The sequence below is a fragment of the Rutidosis leptorrhynchoides genome, chromosome 5 (genome assembly GCF_046630445.1).
Source record: "Rutidosis leptorrhynchoides isolate AG116_Rl617_1_P2 chromosome 5, CSIRO_AGI_Rlap_v1, whole genome shotgun sequence".
NCBI lineage: Eukaryota > Viridiplantae > Streptophyta > Magnoliopsida > Asterales > Asteraceae > Rutidosis > Rutidosis leptorrhynchoides.
In genome coordinates this window covers 416,464,646-416,486,185 of record NC_092337.1, presented here as the reverse complement: position 1 = coordinate 416,486,185, position 21,540 = coordinate 416,464,646, and the positions used below count along the sequence as shown (strand labels likewise).

General features: G+C 35.2%; 4 protein-coding genes across 6 annotated transcripts; 1 reads left to right on the top strand and 3 right to left on the bottom strand.

Annotated features, from left to right (window-relative positions):
* Positions 1–820: 820 nt before the first annotated feature.
* Positions 821–2,091, bottom strand: LOC139846612 (uncharacterized). The gene is made up of 4 exons (XM_071836088.1): positions 2,073–2,091; positions 1,717–1,828; positions 1,123–1,263; positions 821–1,035 (listed from the first exon to the last, which is right to left on the bottom strand). The coding sequence occupies exons 2-4, from the start codon at positions 1,816–1,818 to the stop codon at positions 958–960; spliced, it is 321 nt and encodes a 106-aa protein (XP_071692189.1). The 5' UTR covers positions 1,819–1,828; positions 2,073–2,091; the 3' UTR covers positions 821–957.
* LOC139846609 (glycosyltransferase family protein 64 C3) lies at positions 2,007–3,504 on the top strand. The gene has a single exon (XM_071836084.1). It carries the CDS (start codon positions 2,042–2,044, stop codon positions 3,035–3,037), a length of 996 nt encoding a protein of 331 aa, XP_071692185.1. The 5' UTR covers positions 2,007–2,041; the 3' UTR covers positions 3,038–3,504.
* LOC139846610 (AIG2-like protein D) lies at positions 3,034–4,891 on the bottom strand. Of its 3 annotated transcripts, none has more exons than XM_071836086.1 (6): positions 4,717–4,891; positions 4,477–4,549; positions 3,986–4,078; positions 3,731–3,885; positions 3,442–3,525; positions 3,034–3,351 (listed from the first exon to the last, which is right to left on the bottom strand). In XM_071836086.1, the coding sequence occupies exons 1-6, from the start codon at positions 4,860–4,862 to the stop codon at positions 3,330–3,332; spliced, it is 573 nt and encodes a 190-aa protein (XP_071692187.1). In that variant the 5' UTR covers positions 4,863–4,891; the 3' UTR covers positions 3,034–3,329. The 3 variants fall into 3 exon arrangements, with proteins under 3 accessions (XP_071692187.1, XP_071692186.1, XP_071692188.1); XM_071836085.1 differs by having other exon boundaries at positions 3,037–3,351; positions 3,772–3,885; XM_071836087.1 differs by lacking the exon at positions 3,731–3,885 and having other exon boundaries at positions 3,046–3,351.
* A 1,853-nt stretch (positions 4,892–6,744) lies between these two features.
* Positions 6,745–15,396, bottom strand: LOC139850282 (L-arabinokinase-like). Its single transcript, XM_071839872.1, has 29 exons — positions 15,186–15,396; positions 14,447–14,554; positions 14,300–14,368; positions 14,103–14,186; positions 13,948–14,024; positions 13,732–13,798; positions 13,578–13,635; positions 13,389–13,456; positions 13,231–13,293; positions 13,055–13,108; positions 12,347–12,446; positions 12,149–12,258; positions 11,960–12,079; positions 11,509–11,565; positions 11,184–11,356; positions 10,915–11,083; positions 10,731–10,814; positions 9,978–10,103; positions 9,769–9,899; positions 9,427–9,508; positions 9,261–9,348; positions 9,133–9,176; positions 8,822–8,917; positions 8,211–8,287; positions 7,922–8,122; positions 7,685–7,850; positions 7,525–7,596; positions 7,250–7,453; positions 6,745–6,963 (listed from the first exon to the last, which is right to left on the bottom strand). The coding sequence occupies exons 1-29, from the start codon at positions 15,291–15,293 to the stop codon at positions 6,841–6,843; spliced, it is 2,979 nt and encodes a 992-aa protein (XP_071695973.1). The 5' UTR covers positions 15,294–15,396; the 3' UTR covers positions 6,745–6,840.
* Positions 15,397–21,540: the final 6,144 nt, after the last annotated feature.

The following is a 21,540-nucleotide window of genomic DNA, read 5'->3' as shown; positions in this document are numbered from 1 at the left end:
ATTTTACATACCATTGATTATTGAATATAATTATGGATGGTCTTGAACAATGAATTTTGTTTGAAAATCACAGATCTTGGATAATAAAACGTTAAAGGGTCTTAGGGGTAGGGATGATGAAAAGTAGTAGTCGGACTAAATTGTTTAGGTGTATCACAGGTATTATACTCTGTAATAGATGTATAAACCAAGGTAACATTAAATTAAATTCAACTATTATTAAATTCCCGTTAGGGCGGGTAATCGGGCTTGATAGTTGCGACATTGTAGATTTTGATGAGCTTGTTCCCAAGCTCGTTGTTTCTTCAAGTATATTTGATGTTGTTGTTTGGGTCTGAGGGGAGAAACTGAGACATGAAGAGTGGAATTGGTATTGATTATTTGAATTCGATGAACCGACACCTAAATAACTTCGGTATGCCATATAGTCATTATAATTGTTTTGATTTTGGGGTCTTTGATTCGGGTTAGACATGGTTGTTTTTGAAGTGTTTAGATGAAGATATGAATAAAGATGAAGTTTTTGAAATTTTTTAGATGATAAAGATGAATGTGAATGATAAAGATGATACGTATTTATATATAGTTAAAATTGCTTAAATTTGAATTATATTCGGATTAAAAAAAAAAACTAAAATGGTCAGGGAGCCGTTGTACCAGTCAACACGCGCCAACCAATAACATTTTGACACGTGGCCTGACGGTGTTTTTTCTGTCAGTTTAACTGACGCCCCTAGTGCGTACACCTGGTTAACGGATTCAAGGGGCGTCAGATGGTGCTAGGCTGATTGACGAGGTCGGTTTGACGCCTGGTTAACAAGAGTCTTAAACAATCTTTTAATCAACTCAATAGTTTACAGATCAAATTATTGCCACCTCTTCAAGAAATGTGTTTCATACACTGTTACCAGAGTGTCATTACATTAATCAATAAAGAAAATAGGTCCAAAAAAGGCTTCAGTAATCACCATCACTTTGGTCAGGAAAAGTAACACATTTAAAAACCTTGCACTTGGGACACAACACACACCCAACCTGTTAAAATTATCACATTCAATAACAATTTGTGATCGCCTAACTGTATATACAAAAAAAAAAAAAACAAAAAAAAAGAGTACTTACAGCTCTGCAAGATGGACATCTACGATAGATGCGATTTGTTTCCGATTTTACATTTGTCTTTTGCCCTTTGCAAAAATCACAAAGTAACCATCCTTTACCATCACAAGGTTCACATTCAATCCCCCCATCTACCTTAATACCCTTCACAAATGTTTACAAGATAAGTCAGTCTAAAAACAGTACTACTATATGAGCAACCATATCATGAAATGGGAATTGCAAACGAAAAACTGCATAAATTGTTGTATGTTTTTTCATTTATTTGGTATGCTCTAGGGGCTACATTTAACATTCACCTAAAAATTAACATAACAACGCCACAAGTCAAACACATCAAAGAAATGAAAGAAAGCACACAGCTTTGCTATTTTTAGTGGCGAATTTCAAAATAATGTCTCATAAAAGATATTACTCCGTATTATGAAATGAGAACATGTTATGTTAGTATGTTACCAAGGACATATAGATAACACCTTGGTATCATCTTCACAATTTCTAACCCAAAAGAAAACTTCAAATATGAAGTAATCCCTACATAAAATACCATCATAATCATAATTCATAATACACAATATATGCACTTCATATATATACCTGTAACTGAGTTGATGTGCAATGAATAGGCTTTGAGAAACCGCTTGAATTTATTGAGATGAGTGGCATCAATGGCAGCTTAATTACACCCAAAAACGCCATTTTTGTTCCTCTAGAAACATAAGATAGAGCGTTTAAGTTAAAAAAACAGAAAATATCCACCACCCATCAAAACCAAATAATTAACCTTCAAGTTGCCATCAATTTACAGCAATGCCATTCATTATTTTATTAATATTTTTTTTTTCTAAAAAATAAATAAATAACTTCATTATATATTGAGTGTCACTCTCAGGAAGAAAATTACTCCGTATAAAACAAAATAATGACCACCGGTCAACTAATATTCATCTTACTCGTCGTCGCACCGTCGTATTTCTTCACCGTCTTTTCCCTCCGGCCACTTTCCGGTGACCGTTACTGTGACATTAACAAGCTACCGTCACCTAAATCCCTCCGATCAGATCAGTTCACGGTACTCATCAATGGTTATTCCGAATCACGAATTCCGATTTTGAAAACCGTCACCAGCGTTTATTCAAGCTCGCCGTCAGTAGCTGCGGTGGTTGTACTATGGGGAAACCCTAACACACCGACGGAAACCCTAGTAGAGATCTCACATAATTTATCAATTTCATCTCCTGGTGACGCTCCGATCACCGTCATCCGGCAACCGTCGTCTAGTCTCAACGCGCGGTTCCTTCCCCGGCAGTGGATTTCAACACGCGCCGTCGTGATCTGTGACGACGATATTGAAATTGATCGAAAATCGATCGAATTCGCTTTTAATGTATGGAGGAACAATCCGGAACAACTCGTTGGATTATTCGGGAGATCGCACGAGATTGACTTAATAAATCGTAAATGGATCTACACCGTTCATCCGGATCGATACTCCATTTTACTCACAAAGTTTATGCTAATGAAAACCGAGTATTTATACAAGTACAGCTGCGAAGGCGGTGCACGAATGGCGAATGCGAGATCAATTGTTGAGGAAATGAGTAATTGTGAGGATATATTGATGAATTTTGTTGTGGCGAATGAGACGAGTTTGGGACCCGTTTTGGTTGGAGCGAAACGAGTTAGGGATTGGGGAGATGCTAGGAATGACGGTGGGCCCGTTGATGAGGTGGCCGTCGGGTTGAGTAGTAGGAGAAAGGATCATAGAAAAAGAAGAGGGGATTGTATACAAGAGTTTCATAGGGTTTTAGGGAAGATGCCATTAAGGTATAGTTATGGTAAGATGATTGATTCAATTGGTGAACAAGGGCTTTGTGAAAAAGGCGGGAAATTGGTTTTTTGTGATAAACAAATTTGAATTAGTTGTTGTATGGACCAATTTATTGCATCAAAAAACATACTATTGAAACATCAATTGTTTTCTTGTAATAGAAGTACAACTGTATAAGTATACATGAAATATCAGTAGTTACAAACAACTAGAGTATCTATACTATAAGGGTGAAGTTTACAATCATCGTGTGTTTTATTTTTGGTGTATGAATATTCGTATGCTAGTAGCGTTTGAATTCAAGGCAACATTCAAGGCAACGATGATGTGGGATAGTCCATTTCTTCGACATATCTCTTGGTCATTTCCACATAGTCTTTCAACTTCGACTCTTTGAAATCCTGTTATGAAACCAAGAAGGGTGGTTAATACGCGATAAGGTTAAGGTGGGCGAGAAATAAGGCCAATTTTTACGAATATGTTAATGTTACCTCAAAATCCCATTCACCATATAAATCAGGATCAGTACTGTTGCCCCAAACATATGTATAAGCTTGTAAGACCTCAGAAGTATCCTGCAGGAACAATCAGTAATGTGTATAATCATCAGATGAAATTTTCACATGTGACTGCATCTGCGCGCGCACTTTCTTCTTTGTTGGAAAAGAAACTATATTAAAAGCCCATCCCAATTTGGGGCCAAATAACAGAAGATACAGAGGCAATGATCTCTTAAGATTATAGCCCAAAAATAGAACAAAAGAAACACCCAAATGAAACCTATTCAGATTAAGAAGAAAACAAAAGAAAAATTGGCCTGCACCCAGGGAAGCAGCTTTGAAATCGGCGAGCCAGATTGACCAACAAAACTGCAGGTCAGATTCATTCCAATACGGCCTGACCGACTGAAATTTTGGGAAATTCCCATCCCAAATCTAAAAAATTACAAAAGCTACATTTCAGGAAAAAGTTACAGAATAACATAAATTATATGCATGAAAAATATCAATAACTAAGACGATTGCAGAGACATACCAGCAAAGAAACATTGACAACCCGTTTGTCATACTCCTCGGCTTCATAATCGTCCAAGATATCTAACTCTGTAGCAGAAAGCCCAATTAGAACCTGTTGTCAAATCCTTTTAATCAATTAGATATGTCGGTATTCACCACAGTTTAATTATGTTGTCACTGCGTTGAAATGATAAAAACGAGTCACCATGGCCATATAGTTATCTTATACAGAATGATTAATGTCCACAAGGAATTAAATTCTAGTAATTAACAAGGGACAATTTGTCAATTCAAATTAGATACAATTTTTGGTCTCTACTCTCTACTTATGTTAACTAGTAGAACTGCCATTATATAATATCGAGTTTACTGTAACATAAGATCGAATGATCGATCATATGAGCGAAAATTAAAAAAAAAAAAGCATAAGCTAAAACTAGTTCATCATTATTAACATAATATAGTATTACTGATAAAAATGAGATATGGAAGCTAAGAATACATACATACCCTCCCTGTAACTTGCTTGTTTTCAACAGGTCTAATTGCAGGATAAACTCGCCCTTTTATGCTGAACCTATGACTACCAATACATAACATGATTATTAATACTCGTATCCTGATAGATACATAATATTTATCATCTTTGAATCCTTTATGTTAATTGAAAAACAAGAATAAGAATCCTAATAAATATATTACTACAAGTAAAATAAATAAATAAAATTAGGGTTTTAATTAGAGACTAACTAGTCGTTAAGGATGGCAGGGGAGGTTTGAGGGACGCGATTCAGGAGGAGTTGAACGACGTTGTCAGCTAACAAGCTACCGTAAACAAACACTGCACCACCGCCGCCTACTGCCACTGCACCGGAGTTTGCTGACGTCATCGCCATTCCCACACTTCCGCGAATCTGGGAGAGAGCGAGAAGCTGTGATTAGGAGCTAAAATGATAATTGTCCATTGAGAAAGGGTTAATGCCAATTTTTTTAGATAATTATAAGATTTTCCCTTACAGTTCTAGTTGATGCAATTACCTCCCCTCATGGTTCAATAGTTTTTATTTTTACACAAAACAGGCTTTAATATAAAGGATGAATCTAAATTTGTAAGAAGAGATAGAGATGTTATACGAGACTCAAGTTCAATTCACATAAAGGGTGTGTTTGGATGAAAGTAGCTGGAGCTGGAGCTTATTTTTTAAGCTGGTAGCTGGAGCTTATTATTTTTTATAAGTGTTTGGTAAACTAGCTGGAGCTTATTTTCCAGTTCATAAGCTCTACTTTTTGTCTCTACCAAACGAAGCTTATGACCTGGAGCTTATTAAAATCATAAGCTCAAGCTCCTATAAGCTCCCATAAGCTCCAACAAGCTCGTCACCCAAACACACCCAAACTACAATTTGAAAGCGTTCCTTCAAAAGAAAAATTATCTTAATTAAATATATTTAAGTGTGACGGCATAGAAGCAACAACCAAAGAAAGATTATATGTTTGAAAATCTTGAATAATATAATAATGTTTCATAAAAAGAAAACATATAAGATTTTTCATTGCACATACACCACTTATGTAGTATTGAGTTTTGTTATTGTTGTTGTGTATACAAGATTTTTCATTTTTGACTAACCGAGGAGGGCGTGTAAATTTTCCTGAGATGTACTTGACTTAACCAAGTTATCTTGTGATCCTTTTTGACTTTCGACCTTTTTATGATCATCCAAAATATGCTTATAGTTGAGTTTGAATAATGTGTTTTGTTATTTAATATACGGATACTAACGTCACACATTATTGCATAAGGTACCTAAATAAAAGGTCATCAAATTGTTAGGAATTTTTTTAAAGCTAATATCAACACCATTGGATCGGATATGGATCGGGTGAGGCCGTATCCATATCCATATCCATTTATTTTTTTTTACTTTTCATCCATCCATATCCATATCCGTCGGGTGAAGCGGGTTAATGGATAATTATCCATATCCTTTTAAATTTATTTTATTTTTAACAATTATAAGCGGTGATTCACTATATACGATCAAAAGTAATATTTTTAATAGTTTATGCGACCGAAAGTCACATTTTACTAATCTATATAACAAATATTCAATAGATAACCTATTAAACGTGTAAAGATATCGACATGTAAGTTGCTTACTTTTAGTTACATGGAATCACATTTGAACTGCCAAAGTACGATAAATACATTTGATTATTTAAACAAAACAAAATATAAGAAAAAAGTTATATTTTTAGAAAAAATATAAAGAAAGATGAATATGAATATAATTAATGAAATATCACTACATAAATGATACTAATTTGAGTGATAAATTTATATATTTAGTTATTTCGGGTGAAAGCGGGTTCATCCATGGATAAAATTTTTTCATCCACATCCATTTAGATCGTCCATATCCACGAATAATCGGGTGAATATCCACTGGATCGGGTATCCATTGCCATCCCTAACACCATGTAGTAAATATAATGTTTTGATGTAGGTATTCAAACTGATTGTCTGTTTCAAGAAATTTTTGTATATGTAGTGTTATGAATAACATATGGATGTATGTTTGTTTGGTATGCATAATTTAATAATGGGGAAGCCGGGAAGTGTACATGTGCTATTTACATATATGCAAGTCATAGCATGTTTGTGTGTTCATGTTTTACTTACTACCAAAACAAGCAAAATACTTTGTCAACCTTGCTTATCTAGTACTGCACGAGCACGTAATGGTAAGTGGTAACATAATCCCGATCAAGTCGTTAATGGTTTTCAATGGTGTTAACATAATAAATATCTTGTTTACCTATATCTGGATCCTTTATGATCCTTATTTTTTACAATAAAGATAACAATAGGGACTAATCGTGTTTGGGGGCTAAGCGACGACGAATTCTCAGATGACCAAACTTTCCTGCACCCGGTGATGAACCTTCAAATAGAAATGGCATGTATCCTGTTGCATTTTTGTATCTCTGCTGAATCTGCAATAATTCATAACAACATTAATTATGCATCATCTATTTTATAATTAAGTTTTGGATTTACCTGAGTTGTTTCTGACTCGCTTTGCGAGCCGACTAATCTCAGGGCTCGCAGGTGAATTTTTTGTAATTATATTATTATCATAATCAAATACATAAATTTTGCTTACGAATCAAGTATATCTGATTGATAATCTTTTAATTAAAGATGCATTGATAAGTTTTTCTATTTGTCTAAAAGCTATATCTAATGCGAGAAAATAACTGAGTTATAGTTTTATATTACCTGAAGGATTTGTTCGCTACTTTTGAGACAGTTCCTACCGATCACACAAATGGTCCCACCGGACCCACCACCGGTGATTTTAGCCCCGTATAAGGTTCCGTCTCCAGACACAGACGATTTGCTGTGCTGCATTTCTTGAACCAATTGAACAAGTCTATCCGTTCCATCTGATCCCAATCCGCAATCACTATAACTGTAATGACACTGCATAAAAATATAAAATAAAAAATTACACAATTTTCTTAACAAAAATACTTTCCAAATTTAACAAGTACCTGATACATTAATTCTCCAAGAGCGGTAAGTTGCTCTTCTGACGAAGCAGATGTTAGTAGTGCTTTAAACGCCTGCATGTTTGACTTTTTCATTATGCAAGTACAAGAATATCTAATAACTAAAAAGAGACGCAAGTATATTTATAATTCGATCAAAAACCTTCACGCGAAAGTTCTCGTAAATAGGATGCCGGGTAGCTGCTTTCACGCCATACGAACGTTTCTTATCGATTACTGTAACTGGATCGTTATGGTGATCATATTTGGTCAAAAATACTTCACCACTCATGATATCCGGAAGACTTTTGGAATAAATAGCTTCAAATCTAAAGAACATAATCGACTTGTGAACAAATTGTACAAAGTGACACTACAAAATTATTTTATATTTTAATACCTGTGAGGGGTAAGATTGCATAAATAATCTAAAGAAGCTTCATTATGGAGCAATTCAATCCCATATTCTTCCAACTCATCAAGATTATTACCGTTACCATTTGAATACGATTCCGATGAGATATCGGATGCGGTTGATTTTATCATTTTTCGACCCATGAAAGCTCCTATCCGAACCGACCCGTAGTCAGCACCCCCAATACTGTATATCGTGAAATACTTTGAGAATTAGAGACGTGCAAAGCTAAAGAACAATGATAATTCACGAAATTGATGACTAAGTTGTATACCTATGTCTTAAACCTGAGTCGATTCCCCAAAACCGTATGTGACTAGGAATGTCAACTAACCCTAATACCTCAGCTGGCTGCACAAAATATCCCCAAATGGTCAGAAGGATAATGAACTAAAAGTTTACCATGCGAGTAATCAAGATTGGTCAACCATCGGTCAACGGGGATTACTCAGCGATAACTCGGCAAATCCGATTAATCGGTCCACATCAGATTAATCAGTCACCATATCAGGGATTAATCGTATTAATCGGGATTAATTGGTCAAAATCGGTCAAAGTCAAACTTAGTCAACATCGAATTACACCCCAATTACTCCTCGATGCCAACTAACAGGCCATCTTGTGATGGTTGTGCCGTAGAAAAATAGTATTTGAGAATTTATATGATATTACAATCTCTATGTTTTATGTTATATAATCTCAACAGATAAGCGAGTTACGTGACTAAAAAAGACATCATTGTGATAAGGTAGAGACAATTTAAGAAATGGAAATAAAGCCTCTCAAATTAGGCTAAAGATAAGGTTATAAGTAGTTTATATCGGTTATTCGAAATAATCATGTAATCAAATAACAATCTGTTTACCAAACATTTAAATCATGTACCTGACAAACCATTGCAAGAAGCTTGTTTGCTTCACCGCATGCAGAAGCCATCTGATCCATCACACCGCATGGAGCTCCAACAACAGAGTTTTCTACCTGTAAAAATGAACATTTTATTAAATTAAGTTACTAATTTATTTATTTATTTATTTTTATTTATTTTTTTTTTTTTTGAAAGGCAAACTCACACACACCATTAACACGAATATTTACAACCACGAATATGTCCCAAGTGGGACTTGAACCCTCAACCTCTTGGTTGGAGGGCCACCACGATACCGCTGGGACAAATGCCCTTTGGTTATTTATACCTTTTGGCAAAGCAACGCAAGCTCCCTTGAATTGATATTCAATCCTGGAAAACAAACATTATGTTTTAATACCTCCTAATGTCTAAGCATATCAAAGAACTTATGAAGAAATAAAAACTCATAATCACCATGAGCAGCAGCTATAGCAGACATACTAGCGACCTCGACTGAGGCAGAAGACGATACACCTTTGCCTTCCGGAACGGCTGAAGAAACCTGTTTTACATTTTATAAAAACATCAGTACCATCTTTATAACAATAAACAAATATCAAGAAATAGGAGAGGATAATACCAGCATGCTAATGCTGCTGTCGAATCGGATATTTAATTCCTTCATCAAAACAAGAATGGTGCCAGCAACATACGCAGCCCATCTGTAAAGAAACACTACTGTTTTAAAATAGCAATTTCAACCAATTACTCACTTTAAAGTGGGTTGATTTGGATTGTGTTATCTAAAACGGGTCAAGTGGGTCAAAAGTCATCCAAAATTAATTCTTAACGTATATTTCCCAAACATTCTATTAATATATAACACTTTATTAAATAGTTTAAGTGATTATTGAACATATTGATTGTTTTTAAATATAAAAATTCATGACAAAATTCAACATGGGAATGGAAGATTGAATACTTTTGCGACGGATCACGGGCAAAGTAACTTTTGGCCTTCTCATATGAAATCGGCTGATCACCATCCATGAAATCTGATACGTCCATGTCAAACGTTGGACCACGGTTGCTCAGTTCTGATCCATATGAGACCTAATGAAATCAACAAAGAAGCTTGTTACATAAGATAAAATATCAATAAAACTCATCAATAAAATAACGATTACTTACAATTTGGAGAACGGGTGTAGGTCCTTGTCCTTTGGCATTCTGTCGAGCCTGCGCATGCTTCCAAAGCCTCTGTTTATCAGGCTGAATTTTTTGCACCGCAACATGACAAGCTTCTCTGATAGGCATCTGCCAGGTTTTTGATTGAAACATATAAAATATAATCCTCTGTTAATTATTATAATCATAGTTTTAATATAAAAAGGGAAGGGAACGAAAACACACACGCATGACCAAAAAGACGCGAGATGGAGACGAGTCCGTCAGGACCTTGAAAGGTCGAGTCGGTCAAGTCGATCGAGACCGGGTCGCGATGGACGTTGACCAGTGTTGACTTTTAAATACATATATTTCAAACATAGATATTTTAAAAATAAATGATTTACAAATAAGATGGCGTGGTTTTAGTTTAAACAACATATAGGTTTTTTTATAATATTTTCTATAAACTATAAATATAGTGTATAGTGTATTTATTAATTTATTTTCAAGGGATACAATGTAAGTCAAGTATTTTTATAGCTAATTTTTAAATGGGCTTGAGATTTTCGTTTACACTTGAACAAAGCCACTAGAACAAGGCTAGTGTTGACTTTTGACCGAGTTTGACCAGAATTTTCCCGACTTTTGACCGTTGCCCAACTTATTAAACGTTTTTTTTCAAAACAGGACGGGCTAGTGACCAAAGCTGCAACGGCTGCCTCAGCCGCCATTTGCAGCCATGGAAATAACATTTATAAGGAACGGACTGAATACCTGCAAAACAAGACTTCCGGAATAGTCGGCAATTCCGCCAATAACATCCAATCGTCCAGGTGCTCGTGCCACATATATATCTTCCTGAATCATTAAATAATAATAACAGAAAAATGTAACTAAAAGCACACAAACATAACTGTCAATAAAGTGAAAAGTCAATTGATTTTAACAAAATCACAACCTCCCAATTAAAAAGACCAGCAGCAGCCTTGCGTTCTCGAACATGATGCTTTTCAGTATTATTTACAGAATCATATGAAACGTCTAATTCAGCCAAACTCCTCAAAAAGCTCAACGTATCTGGAAGACCCATGACATCACCATGAAGTATATCGAAGTCCCCACCATCTCTATATACAAGAAATAACTCAAATCAACTTATAAAACATTAAAAATGACCAGATTAATATAAACTTGAGTCACCATAGACAGCTGTAAAAATTAACTCACGAGTTCTCAAGTGCACTATAACTATGATTATCGACAGAAACTGATCCAGTACGAAGACCAAGTTCGTTCTCAGCACTCGCATACCATTCTGGTATACTGATATCCCTTCCCGGGACTCTTTGTAATTGATATCCTAAAACTATGGCATCACGTAATCTCCGTGCACCACTAAGCTAAAATTTAGACATTAAAACTAATATATGATTAAAACAATAATATCAGAACAATTTCTTTCATGTAATAAGAATAAGATAAAGACATGATAATTTTAGCAATAAGTGCAAATGTGAATAGTATATGTATTGTAAAACAGGATTGTGAATACTTTATCTGATGTGTAATTCTTTCCATTCGCTGTGTCCTGTAAAATACGAGCCGCTACCTGAAATAATATAAAATAAAAAAAAATTATGCATTCCAAAAGGGAAAAAGACGGAAAATTAATTCCAAGGTTGGAGAACTCGCGACTCGGGGAGTACTCAGTTTGCACTTTTTGGGAGTACTCGGCAACTCGGGGGAGTACTCGGATGTTGACCAAGTTTGACTTTGATCAACTTTGACCGAGTTTTGACCGAATTTCTGACTAATACCGAGGTTTGACCGAGCAATCCCGAGTTTTGGCCGAGGTTGACCGAGTACTCGGACAGATCTTAAAACCGAGAAGTCTGCGAGTACTCGCCGAGTATTTCCGAGTTCTACAACCCTGATTAATTCTAATGTAAATAATATGGAATTTTAATTATTATTTTCCTTAGTAAAGTAAGTGAAGAATATACCTGCCCACCGTTGACGCCACCATCATAGCTCGGTTTTAAACTAGTTGCACGTTCAAGGTACGGCGTCCAGTGACCCGTGAGCAAGTCCCTCCTTATCATCTCAACGCCACCTTGATAAAACTGACGACCATTTTTTTAATCAATAACTTAAAACATGTTATGGACTGAAGTTATAAAAAGTGATGGTACCTCAAGCATATTTCTCAAGAACGGTTCTTCGTTGAAATAATCCCTGCGCACGAAGACAAAAGGTAATTTGTACGCCAAGGCTTCACTCACAGTTCCATATCCGATTTTTCCTGAAATAACATATGCATAATCAGACCATGCTTATCATTATTACCAAAATGGTAGAGTAAGAAAGACGATGAATGTTTTATTGCTAACCAAGCATACAATCGCATGCTGCCATGACATCAGGGGTATAAACGTCTTTCGGTAGTTTTATGAAATTGGGAGGAAGCTCCTGCTCAGATGCTCCACAAACCTGATAAGTATGAATATTAGAAGTTGTTTTCTATATGACCACATTTTCCGATGGACAGAAATATAGGTGGCAGTTACAACCCATTTATTTAGTAATGGGTCGACTGAGGTTACATTTTATCTTTTAAGGGTCAATTGGGAGGTTAAAAGGTGGCCTAATATAAACGGGTCAGATGGGTCGAAAGTCTCCCAAAGTGTATTTTCTGGTAAAATACTTGCATAATAATTTGTACAAAATGAAGAGATATAATGTGTGGACCACTCACACGAACTTGTTCATTCTCTCAATTTTTTATTCTCATTATCTAATTGGTCCACCTAATTTTGTAAACCAAATTCAGTGAAGTTTTTGTAAGTCTTGTCGTTTATCATTTTAATGCATACACCTCCTAAACCATTCTATTCAAAAACTTAGATTATTATTGGACAGATATTGTTTTTGCAATTATAAATGAGAAATTATTACTCACTGATAGATAAATAAAGTACAATTTTGGACAAAAGATCATTTGGGTCAAATCAATCTGGCCCATTTCGCATATACCTATAAAATTACCCATTTTGCCACTTCATCATGGAAATATAAGATATATTCAGAAGGGTACATACCAGGCAGAGCCAACCAGGAGGCAAGTACTCCTCTTTTAACTTCCAACCTGCTGGCTGCATAAGAACAAAATTTAAATAAAAAAAAAAAAAAACACACAAACGATAAGACTATGCACAACTATGACAAAATTCATCAAGAAAAATAAATTCTCTTTACAACAAAACTATGAACTTACTTGTCCGCCAAAATTTAGTATAACAAGTTTCACATCCTCACTAATTCCCATTTCACTCCTCACCTGCATAAAGGAATAGAAAAGGTAAACGTGAGAGTCAAAATTGTTGAAAAGAAATTCAACGTAGAAAACCAAAAATGATGCAACAAAATACGAACCTCTTTGCGTGATTTGTGAAGCCTCCTCACAACCAAAGGTACATCAATCACATCCCGAAAAGCAGGCACTGTAGAAGATACATTAATATACAAATTTATTTATTACTAACATCAGTACCTACGTGTAATGAGGATTAACATAACAATAGTATTTAAGCACATTATTCAAGAAATGTAGAACAAACATACTTGGGCAGTATCCAGGTAAACGAATTAGGAATTCACAATGTGAATAGTCCTCAGCTATCTGTATCAATAAAGTTTAAAATTTTCTTAATTAAAGGGAATTATAGAATTTCAGCATGAGTCCTAAGCATTTATGCAGGACTCGGCAAAACAGTACCTGCCAAACTATTGACCTATGATGATATCCAGCTGCCATGACATATTCGGCATAAATAAAGTCCCAACTGAAACAATAAATTTAAAAACAATAAATATATAACACGAGCACATCAGGGTTGATAAGCATAACTACTATAAAACCCTTATCCAGAGAGATTATTAGAACATAAACTGAGACGGCTTGCACGTCTTTGTTTAGATTGAGAAAATTTACCTGAAATTTGTTACACAAACTGAGCGTATACCAGCATCAGCTGCTGCCCGACATGCAACCGCGACAACATCTGATACCTGATCCATAGAAAAACAATTAACTAGAATACAGGACGTTTTCTGAAGTATGAAAAACGTATGAATACAGATTGGTACCACTAAGTCTGCCTTGATAGAGTTCAGCCACTCAACTTCTGTAGACAAAATAGAAGCACGAGGTGCAACAGCCGTCTCAGAATACTAGATTGATCAAAAAACATGAAGAATATATATAAACGACTAGATATATAATGAGAATATAATAATCATAATGTAACAGTTGCAATATTAATTAATGAATAATGATTTAACACCTTTTCCAATGAGGCAAGTCGATCTACTGTCAAAGCATCAGCTTGAACAGCACCACAGTCCAACACTAGCTATAAAACAAGAAGATTTAGTCAAAATAAGTCAAAAGATTAAAACTTTACAAGTGTGTGTGATATACTTAGACCTACCTTTCGAAGAAAAAGCCGTGGGGATTGTATTTCGGTAGTGAAAACAAAGTCCGGTGCACCAGTAACTACATGAACATCATGGCCCGCAAGAATAAGGTGTCGAACAACCTAGCAATGCATATGCAACAATCAATAATAGATTATTAACACATAACACAAAACTAAATTTAAAATCTGATCAAAGCTATATGGTGTACATGTTCATATACACATCAAGCCAAACAAGTTATGATTCTGTTTTCCAAACCCTCAACCAATGATTTAGGACACCAAAGTATTTTTATTTCTGAAAGGTTACACCTTTTTAAAACATCCCTTTTCCTAGACATAACTTTAACTGCCAAAAAATTTGATTACTTTACTAGTATGTGACGTATATGAAATTAATTATGATCCATACAGTAATTGTTAGCACCAAACATACTAAATTTAAAGGATCTCATCAATCAATACAAGAAAATTCCAAATAGTAAGATCTAATTACAGTTCTTGACGTCACCATACTTACTTTAAAAACAGCACAAATCTTTTTAAAAAAAGATTGATTATACCCAATTGGGTAATCACTTATGAGCATTTTTGTAACAAGAAAAACAAATAATAACTATCAAAAACGCAATCTTTTTGTGTGATTTATTACATTAGTATTCAATAATTTCAATTACACAAGAAAAAAGGATATACAATTACAACAATTAAATTAAATTAAAACATAATTTAATACAAAGAAGATAATTACCTCAACAACACGAGTTGCATGACCGAACCCATGACCAGTAACATAATAAGCAAAAACAAGATGATTTCTTGATGATGATATTTGTTCTACTTCATCTTCAAGCCTCATGTTTCAGTCTACAATAACAGTTAAAAACTTGATTCAATAATCGGCCAATGTGAGTAGATGGATGATGTATATATGTAACAAGATTAATTAATTAATGAGCAGAGGATATGAGGGGTTTTAATATGGAAATGCACAGATTTATTAGTGAGTTGATTTGGTACGAGAAAATGACGTCAAATTGGGATTGGGATAAATAATGATGATGGTCGCTTACATGGGTTTGTCTGCCTTATCTTGTTGTGATGTGATTTCATTTAATTTCTTGACTTTTTGATTTGGAGATGATATATGTCCATCTATTTTTACTTCATCCACCTTCATTTGAGTCTTTTTCTCCAAAATATCCCTCAATAATATTTAACAGAAAATTTATATAAGTTATCATTTAAGAGTATTTTAGAACATTCAAGTGGAAGGAGTAAAAATGATGGTGGATATATCATCTCCCTTTTGATTTGTTAATGAGTGTTAAATGGATAGATTGGTATTAGTAAATATATTATTTTTATTTTTAATAATAATATAATAATAAGAATAAAATTATAAGAATAAATTACGCCATTAATACATGTGATTTGTTCACAATATCAGTATCATGAGGACACCTAAACTTTTTTACCATATTTGATACTTAGATTTTACTTAAGTTATGTGATTGATACCCCTAATCAACGTCCGTTTATACTTGAATGTTAACCCTTCACATGTGACACACATGTGAGGGTAATATCGTCAGTTTACGTAACTACTCCTAGATAACAATCCGAGAATTGAGACACTCAAAAACAACATGGTACCGGGGAAACTTGAAGTTTTTATTTGGAGAGCATTAAAGAAAAGACTACCAACGAGAATTGAACTTGATAAACGAGGAATCGATCTTGACTCCGTTAGGTGTCCGATTTGTGATGATGATGTGGAAACTTTGACCATAGTTTGTTCTTTTGTCGAGATGCTTTTGACGTGTGGATTCGTGTTTACAAATGGTGGGGTTTCAATTCCATACCGCTAACAAATGTAAACGATGCTTTTCGAGGAAACAATAACTTACCAATGTCGTATATGGGGACCAAAATGTGGCAAGCTATTTAGTGGACGACCGCGTATTTTATTTGGAGCAACCGGAACAAAAAAATCTTCCCAAACACGTGTTGGAATGGATCGGTGGCGCTTATGGAAATACAACTTAAGTCTTTCGAATGGATTTCCGCTAGAGTGAAGAACTTGGATCTAGATTGGCTACAATGGATCACTAACCCGAGTACCTATATCGTGTAAAGTCTTAATTATCGGTTTGTAACTTTTTAGCCTTGTTATTTCTTGTATAGTTGCTCCCTTAGCAACTACTTGTACCATTTCGTGTGTTCGTTTCTTGCAACTTATATTCGAGTCGATGTCGTGTTGTATCTTTGGGATTGGCTATTACAATGCCTAGTCCCTTTCGAGTTTTTAATAATATCTTGCTTTTCGAAAAAAAGGCATCACTTTGACCTTTCATTTAATCCCAATTCACCATAAACCCTAATCGGTTCCCAATTCACCATAAATCCTAATCTATTTATAAAGTATTAGCTTTAAACAAAATTTCTAAATATATATCCAATCATCTGTAACTAAACGCACCTTAAAAGGCTCATCTGAACAAAAATGAAATGTGATATTCTTCTTCAGATCCAAAGAACCTTGCAGTTACGAATAAAAGAACAATGAAAATACCTTCAAATGATGTTTGAGCAGCAAAGAAAGATTAAAAAAAACGAAAGGTTAATGGCGTCATCATGTAAGCCAGATGATAACCCATCAAATGCAACTGAAAAAACCAAAGGACGATCACTGCAAATCAGATGATGATATGAAAAAGTCAACTGATTTGAGCGGCCAAAAGTCAAACTCAATCTCCGAAATAGAAGTACAAGATGCAAACTTATCTAATAATGTCAAGTTGTCAACAACGGATGTAATCCACCTTCTTTAAAGCGTCCAAGACCTGATCAGGCTTCTACATCATGATTTGTAATGATTAATTTTGGAACTTGTTTGTCCCATTTCTTTTCCTACTCTTGAAAGTTACCGCAAGTTTATTAGGGCTTCTGCACTTGGAAATAAATTATGAATCTTGCACATAATGTAGGTTTTACTTTTTCAAAATATCTTGTTACTATAAGGTTAATAGAAATAATTTAAGTCCGTAATAAACAAGTTTTGTGTTTGCGAATGTTTTTTTTTATTTTTCATTCGACTCTTATCTTGCTTAAGGGATGTGTGGATCCATGATTCGATCTAATCATAATAATCTTTGAAAATCTGTATCAACGATTATTAATTTGATTTTTATCTAGTAATTTAAGTGTTGAATAATTAGTTGTGACCCTTTGTTCTTAACTAAGAACATACAGGGGAAAGATTTTTTACATATTACCTCCTTCATACTCTATTTTTGTGAGATTTAGTTTTGTTGTTGTTGTAATTTGTATTCGATAATTCAATATATTAAAAGAGTTTCATATGATTATCTTGCATGTTCAAAAAACAAGAATATTTTAGGGAGGTATCATCTAATAGTCATTTTAGTTAAATCATTTTAATTTTAATTAGTTATGATTACTTGAAAGTAAAAGTTTTGAGTTGAACTTAATAACAGTTTTAAAGAGTGTGGAGTGCATGCTCGTATGAGTTAACTTGATACTATCACCAAAAAAGCGGGAGTCCGTATGATCAAAAGTCACATCCAAACGACTTTTCCTGCCCAAATACCTACCGGTATTTTTCGCAAATTTAAAGGATTATATCCTTTCATGATTAACCACCAAAATTAACAGATTTATAAAATCATTTTGGTAGTTTTGCTTTCATACCGTACATAAAAAAAATTACAAATTCTTTATAAAAGATCTGGCTTTCTTTCTATCTAGAAGCAAATTAAAGTTCTTGTCATATCCAGATTATGATTCTGTAAAACTAAAAGGAACACGAAAACTTGTGTTTTACTTCTTGGTGTTTTGCTCGTGTTCAATCTTAAATCTCCTTAAACTCATCTTTACTACTTTTGATGTATAAACTAAACTTTGAGTTTATCTCACCGGTTCATACTCATTCATGACGACACGAATCAAATACGTACCGCATTAACATTTATTGGAATACAACGCGTTATACATTATTTGCAATGCTAAATTAAATAAGATTGTATAACTATGTTAACACCAAAGTTTGGCAGCCTAACAAAATAGATAAGCCGATACAATTATACAAATACATCAACGCAGTGGCGAAGCCAGGATTTTCGATGGATGGTGTCAGCAACCTTTAGTATTTTTAGCACGCTTTAAACGGTTATACATTCATGTAATCACCATTCTTAAATTAATTCGTAAATGTTATGTATAACTGTTTAAAACGCGTCAACTACTATGGTTAAGTTATCAAAATCTTATTATCATTATTATACAACTAAAAAATATCTACTACGGAGTACATCACTACTTCCCAATAGCAACGGTTTGTTTAAATACGTAGTACATATTAAATAATAAATAAATAATAAATAATAATAGACATGATAATAATACGAATAAACAATTTGAACTTTGTTTTTTATCTACTTCCATTTCCAAACTCATTTTCAGCCACTAAACCAACAATGCAGTAAAAATAGAGAGTATCCTAATGGGATTTTTTATTTAATTAAAAAGAGATGGGTCAAAGTTTCACAAAAATTAAAAACTTCAAGCATATCAGTATAAAATTAAAGGCCCTATAAAATTATAGTGGTGTCAACTGACCCCACTAAACTACATGTGGCTCCCTGCATCAACGTCAAGTTGATAGCAATATTTCTGCGCAAACTTAACATCTTTTGATGAGAAATTAAACAAATTTTGCGTGTTCAATTAGACAAAAACCAAAGAGGACGTAACAATTGGATTGGTTTACAACACGGGGTTTAACGCCCCAATGAGGATTGAAACGAGTCTCTTTATAAAAATTTTAAGTATCCAGCCAATAGACCACCCGTTTGGTTTAAGATTTATACATTTATACTATCCTAGAATTTTTTTAATTAGATGTACGAAGTCTAATTGAGTTATTCCATGACCGTTTCCAACCACCTCATAATATGTTATTAGTGACGTTTAAACTTAAAACATTGTGAGGATATCAAGACTCCAACGACAATGATATTCGAGATGATTAAATTATAAAGTAAACCGAGTAACAAGTCACGTTCGTTATTATATAAAACCTTCTGATCGTGCATATATTTTCCAAGAGGTTAATATGCATGCTCAATACGTTTAAAGGAGGTTTAAGGATCTTAGAACTTAGCTCTCCGGTCCGGCTACCGTGAATAACCCTGGCCGACATGATGGTGTCGGCGGGGTGGCTAAGTGATTAAGTCCACCTTCGATGACGGTCGTCGATCGAAGGCCCAAATAAGGCCGTAGGAAACCCTCGAGAGTGACTAACATGTTAACCTTTGATGAACGATGATAATGATTACGTATTGTAAGCCTACGTAGAGTGTGATCCTCATGGAATAATAATTAGGGTTAGTATATATAGGCAAACCCTAATTCTAGAACCGTCCAAGATTGTGATAATCCTTTCCTTAACAAACTTCCCCGAATCTCGGTTGTAATTATGAAAAAGATATTAGGCTTGATGGCCAAGTAAACGCCATGACGAGAACAAAGGCATTTAACACACTTCCGTATACCGCATATAAATTACATGCGTACGCACGCTAGTGATTACCCGCATACGTATAGAATGCGCATGCGGGTTGCGGTATCATTATGTCCCCCCAGTTTGATGTTATATGACGCAAGACATATAATATCAAACTATTAAGCGAAAAAGAAAAACAAGAAAACGGCCAGCATTAAATTCTTCGCGTGCGTTTCGAGGGCATTAAATGCTTGTCACTGTCGCAGAAGCCCATTCGGCTGACAAGACATAAAGTGACAGTGGGCAGGCGCGTGTGAGCTACGCGCCCAACATTGGGTACCACAAACAGAAACCCACGCGCATACAACAAACATCGACCTTCGGTTATGTAACACGTGTACGCACCAGATTATTCTTGCCACCCCACGTTTGCCTATAAATACACGCAAAAAAATCCTCATTTCTACCCTTTCTGCCAAATCGTCTCCAACACGCTGCTCAAATCAATTCCGATTAGAAGTCGTTTATTTTCGGTCTTTCATAGAAGGTCAGTAAATCTCCGATCACCCTTTATTAAATGACGAAAGCTAACGAAACCTTTGTAGATAGTGTAGAATCTGTCATTGAGCAGAAACATATAGATTCGATAATTAAGCAATACCCGCCGTTAGCATAGTACAATCCGGTGCCACCCCTAGCCCACCAACGCGCCCATGAGCCACCGGAGAAAAAGGTGGCCATTTACGAACACGTGTTTAAGCACGGAAACTTTAGGGTGCCACCATCAGACTTTTTCCTAGGTGTGTTAGACCATTATCGCGTAGGGTTAGGGCAGTTACATCCATACGCAATAGGAAAAATAGTCCTGTTCGAAATGTGGTGTACTGCTCTAAACAAGATACCCATGGTCAACGTGTTTTGCCATTTATACCGTCTCGTCACGCATCATAAGTCCTGGTTTACGTTTTTCGCATGCCAAAACTTCACAAAACACCCAAATCAAATGCCGGCCAATGGAAAGAAACCTTCTTCTTTATTGACCAAACCGTCGTAGGCACGAGTTTTCCGTAAACCTTAGTTTGGTGCGAAGGGGTAGCAAAAGATGTAAACAAAACCCCAAAACTAGACGATGAAGAAACCAAGCTACTCGCGGAGTGCGCAAATGCACATCTTGTCCACCGCGCCTATGGAAACGTGATGCTGCGGCTGGGGAAGATATCCGCCCATTGGCCATGGGAGGATCTGCGACCAGCCATAGTCGCACCGAATGGCAAGGGTAGGAATAGTAGCGTGTATATCTATTTTACGCAGCCACATATGTCTGTGATTAACCCTTGTTTATGTATGTAGAGATGAAGATAAAGAAGGTGTTAACCGCAGAGGAGATTACGACGATCTCCTTTCGCAAACAGAAAATAAATGAGCCCCTTGAGCAGGAAAAATCAGGTGAGAATGAGTTACTTGCCCCGCAAACATCAGGAAACAAACACAAAACGATCGCAGACCCATCAGCTGCCGCATCCAAGAAGAAGAAACTGACTCCGAAACAAAGGGAGGATATGCGGAATGACAACTTCAT

Bases quoted from the DNA above. Each gene is read 5' to 3' on its own strand.
- LOC139846609 (XM_071836084.1), top strand. From the start codon at position 2,042: ATGACCACCGGTCAACTAATATTCATCTTACTCGTCGTCGCACCGTCG.
- LOC139846610 (XM_071836085.1), bottom strand. From the start codon at position 4,862: ATGGCGATGACGTCAGCAAACTCCGGTGCAGTGGCAGTAGGCGGCGGT. The intron at 4,079-4,476 runs GTATGTATGTAT...ATTTGACAACAG, and splicing joins ACAAGCAAGTTACAGGGAGG to GTTCTAATTGGGCTTTCTGC. The intron at 3,526-3,771 runs GCAGGCCAATTT...TTGTTCCTGCAG, and splicing joins TCAAAGCTGCTTCCCTGGGT to GATACTTCTGAGGTCTTACA.
- LOC139850282 (XM_071839872.1), bottom strand. From the start codon at position 15,293: ATGAGGCTTGAAGATGAAGTAGAACAAATATCATCATCAAGAAATCAT. The intron at 12,447-13,054 runs GTATGTACCCTT...CATACTTATCAG, and splicing joins CTCCTGGTTGGCTCTGCCTG to GTTTGTGGAGCATCTGAGCA. The intron at 9,900-9,977 runs GTAAGTAATCGT...TGATTTCATTAG, and splicing joins CTACACCCGTTCTCCAAATT to GTCTCATATGGATCAGAACT.
- LOC139846612 (XM_071836088.1), bottom strand. From the start codon at position 1,818: ATGGCGTTTTTGGGTGTAATTAAGCTGCCATTGATGCCACTCATCTCA. The intron at 1,264-1,716 runs GTATATATATGA...ACATTTGTGAAG, and splicing joins GCACATCAACTCAGTTACAG to GGTATTAAGGTAGATGGGGG. The intron at 1,036-1,122 runs GTAAGTACTCTT...TAATTTTAACAG, and splicing joins GATGTCCATCTTGCAGAGCT to GTTGGGTGTGTGTTGTGTCC.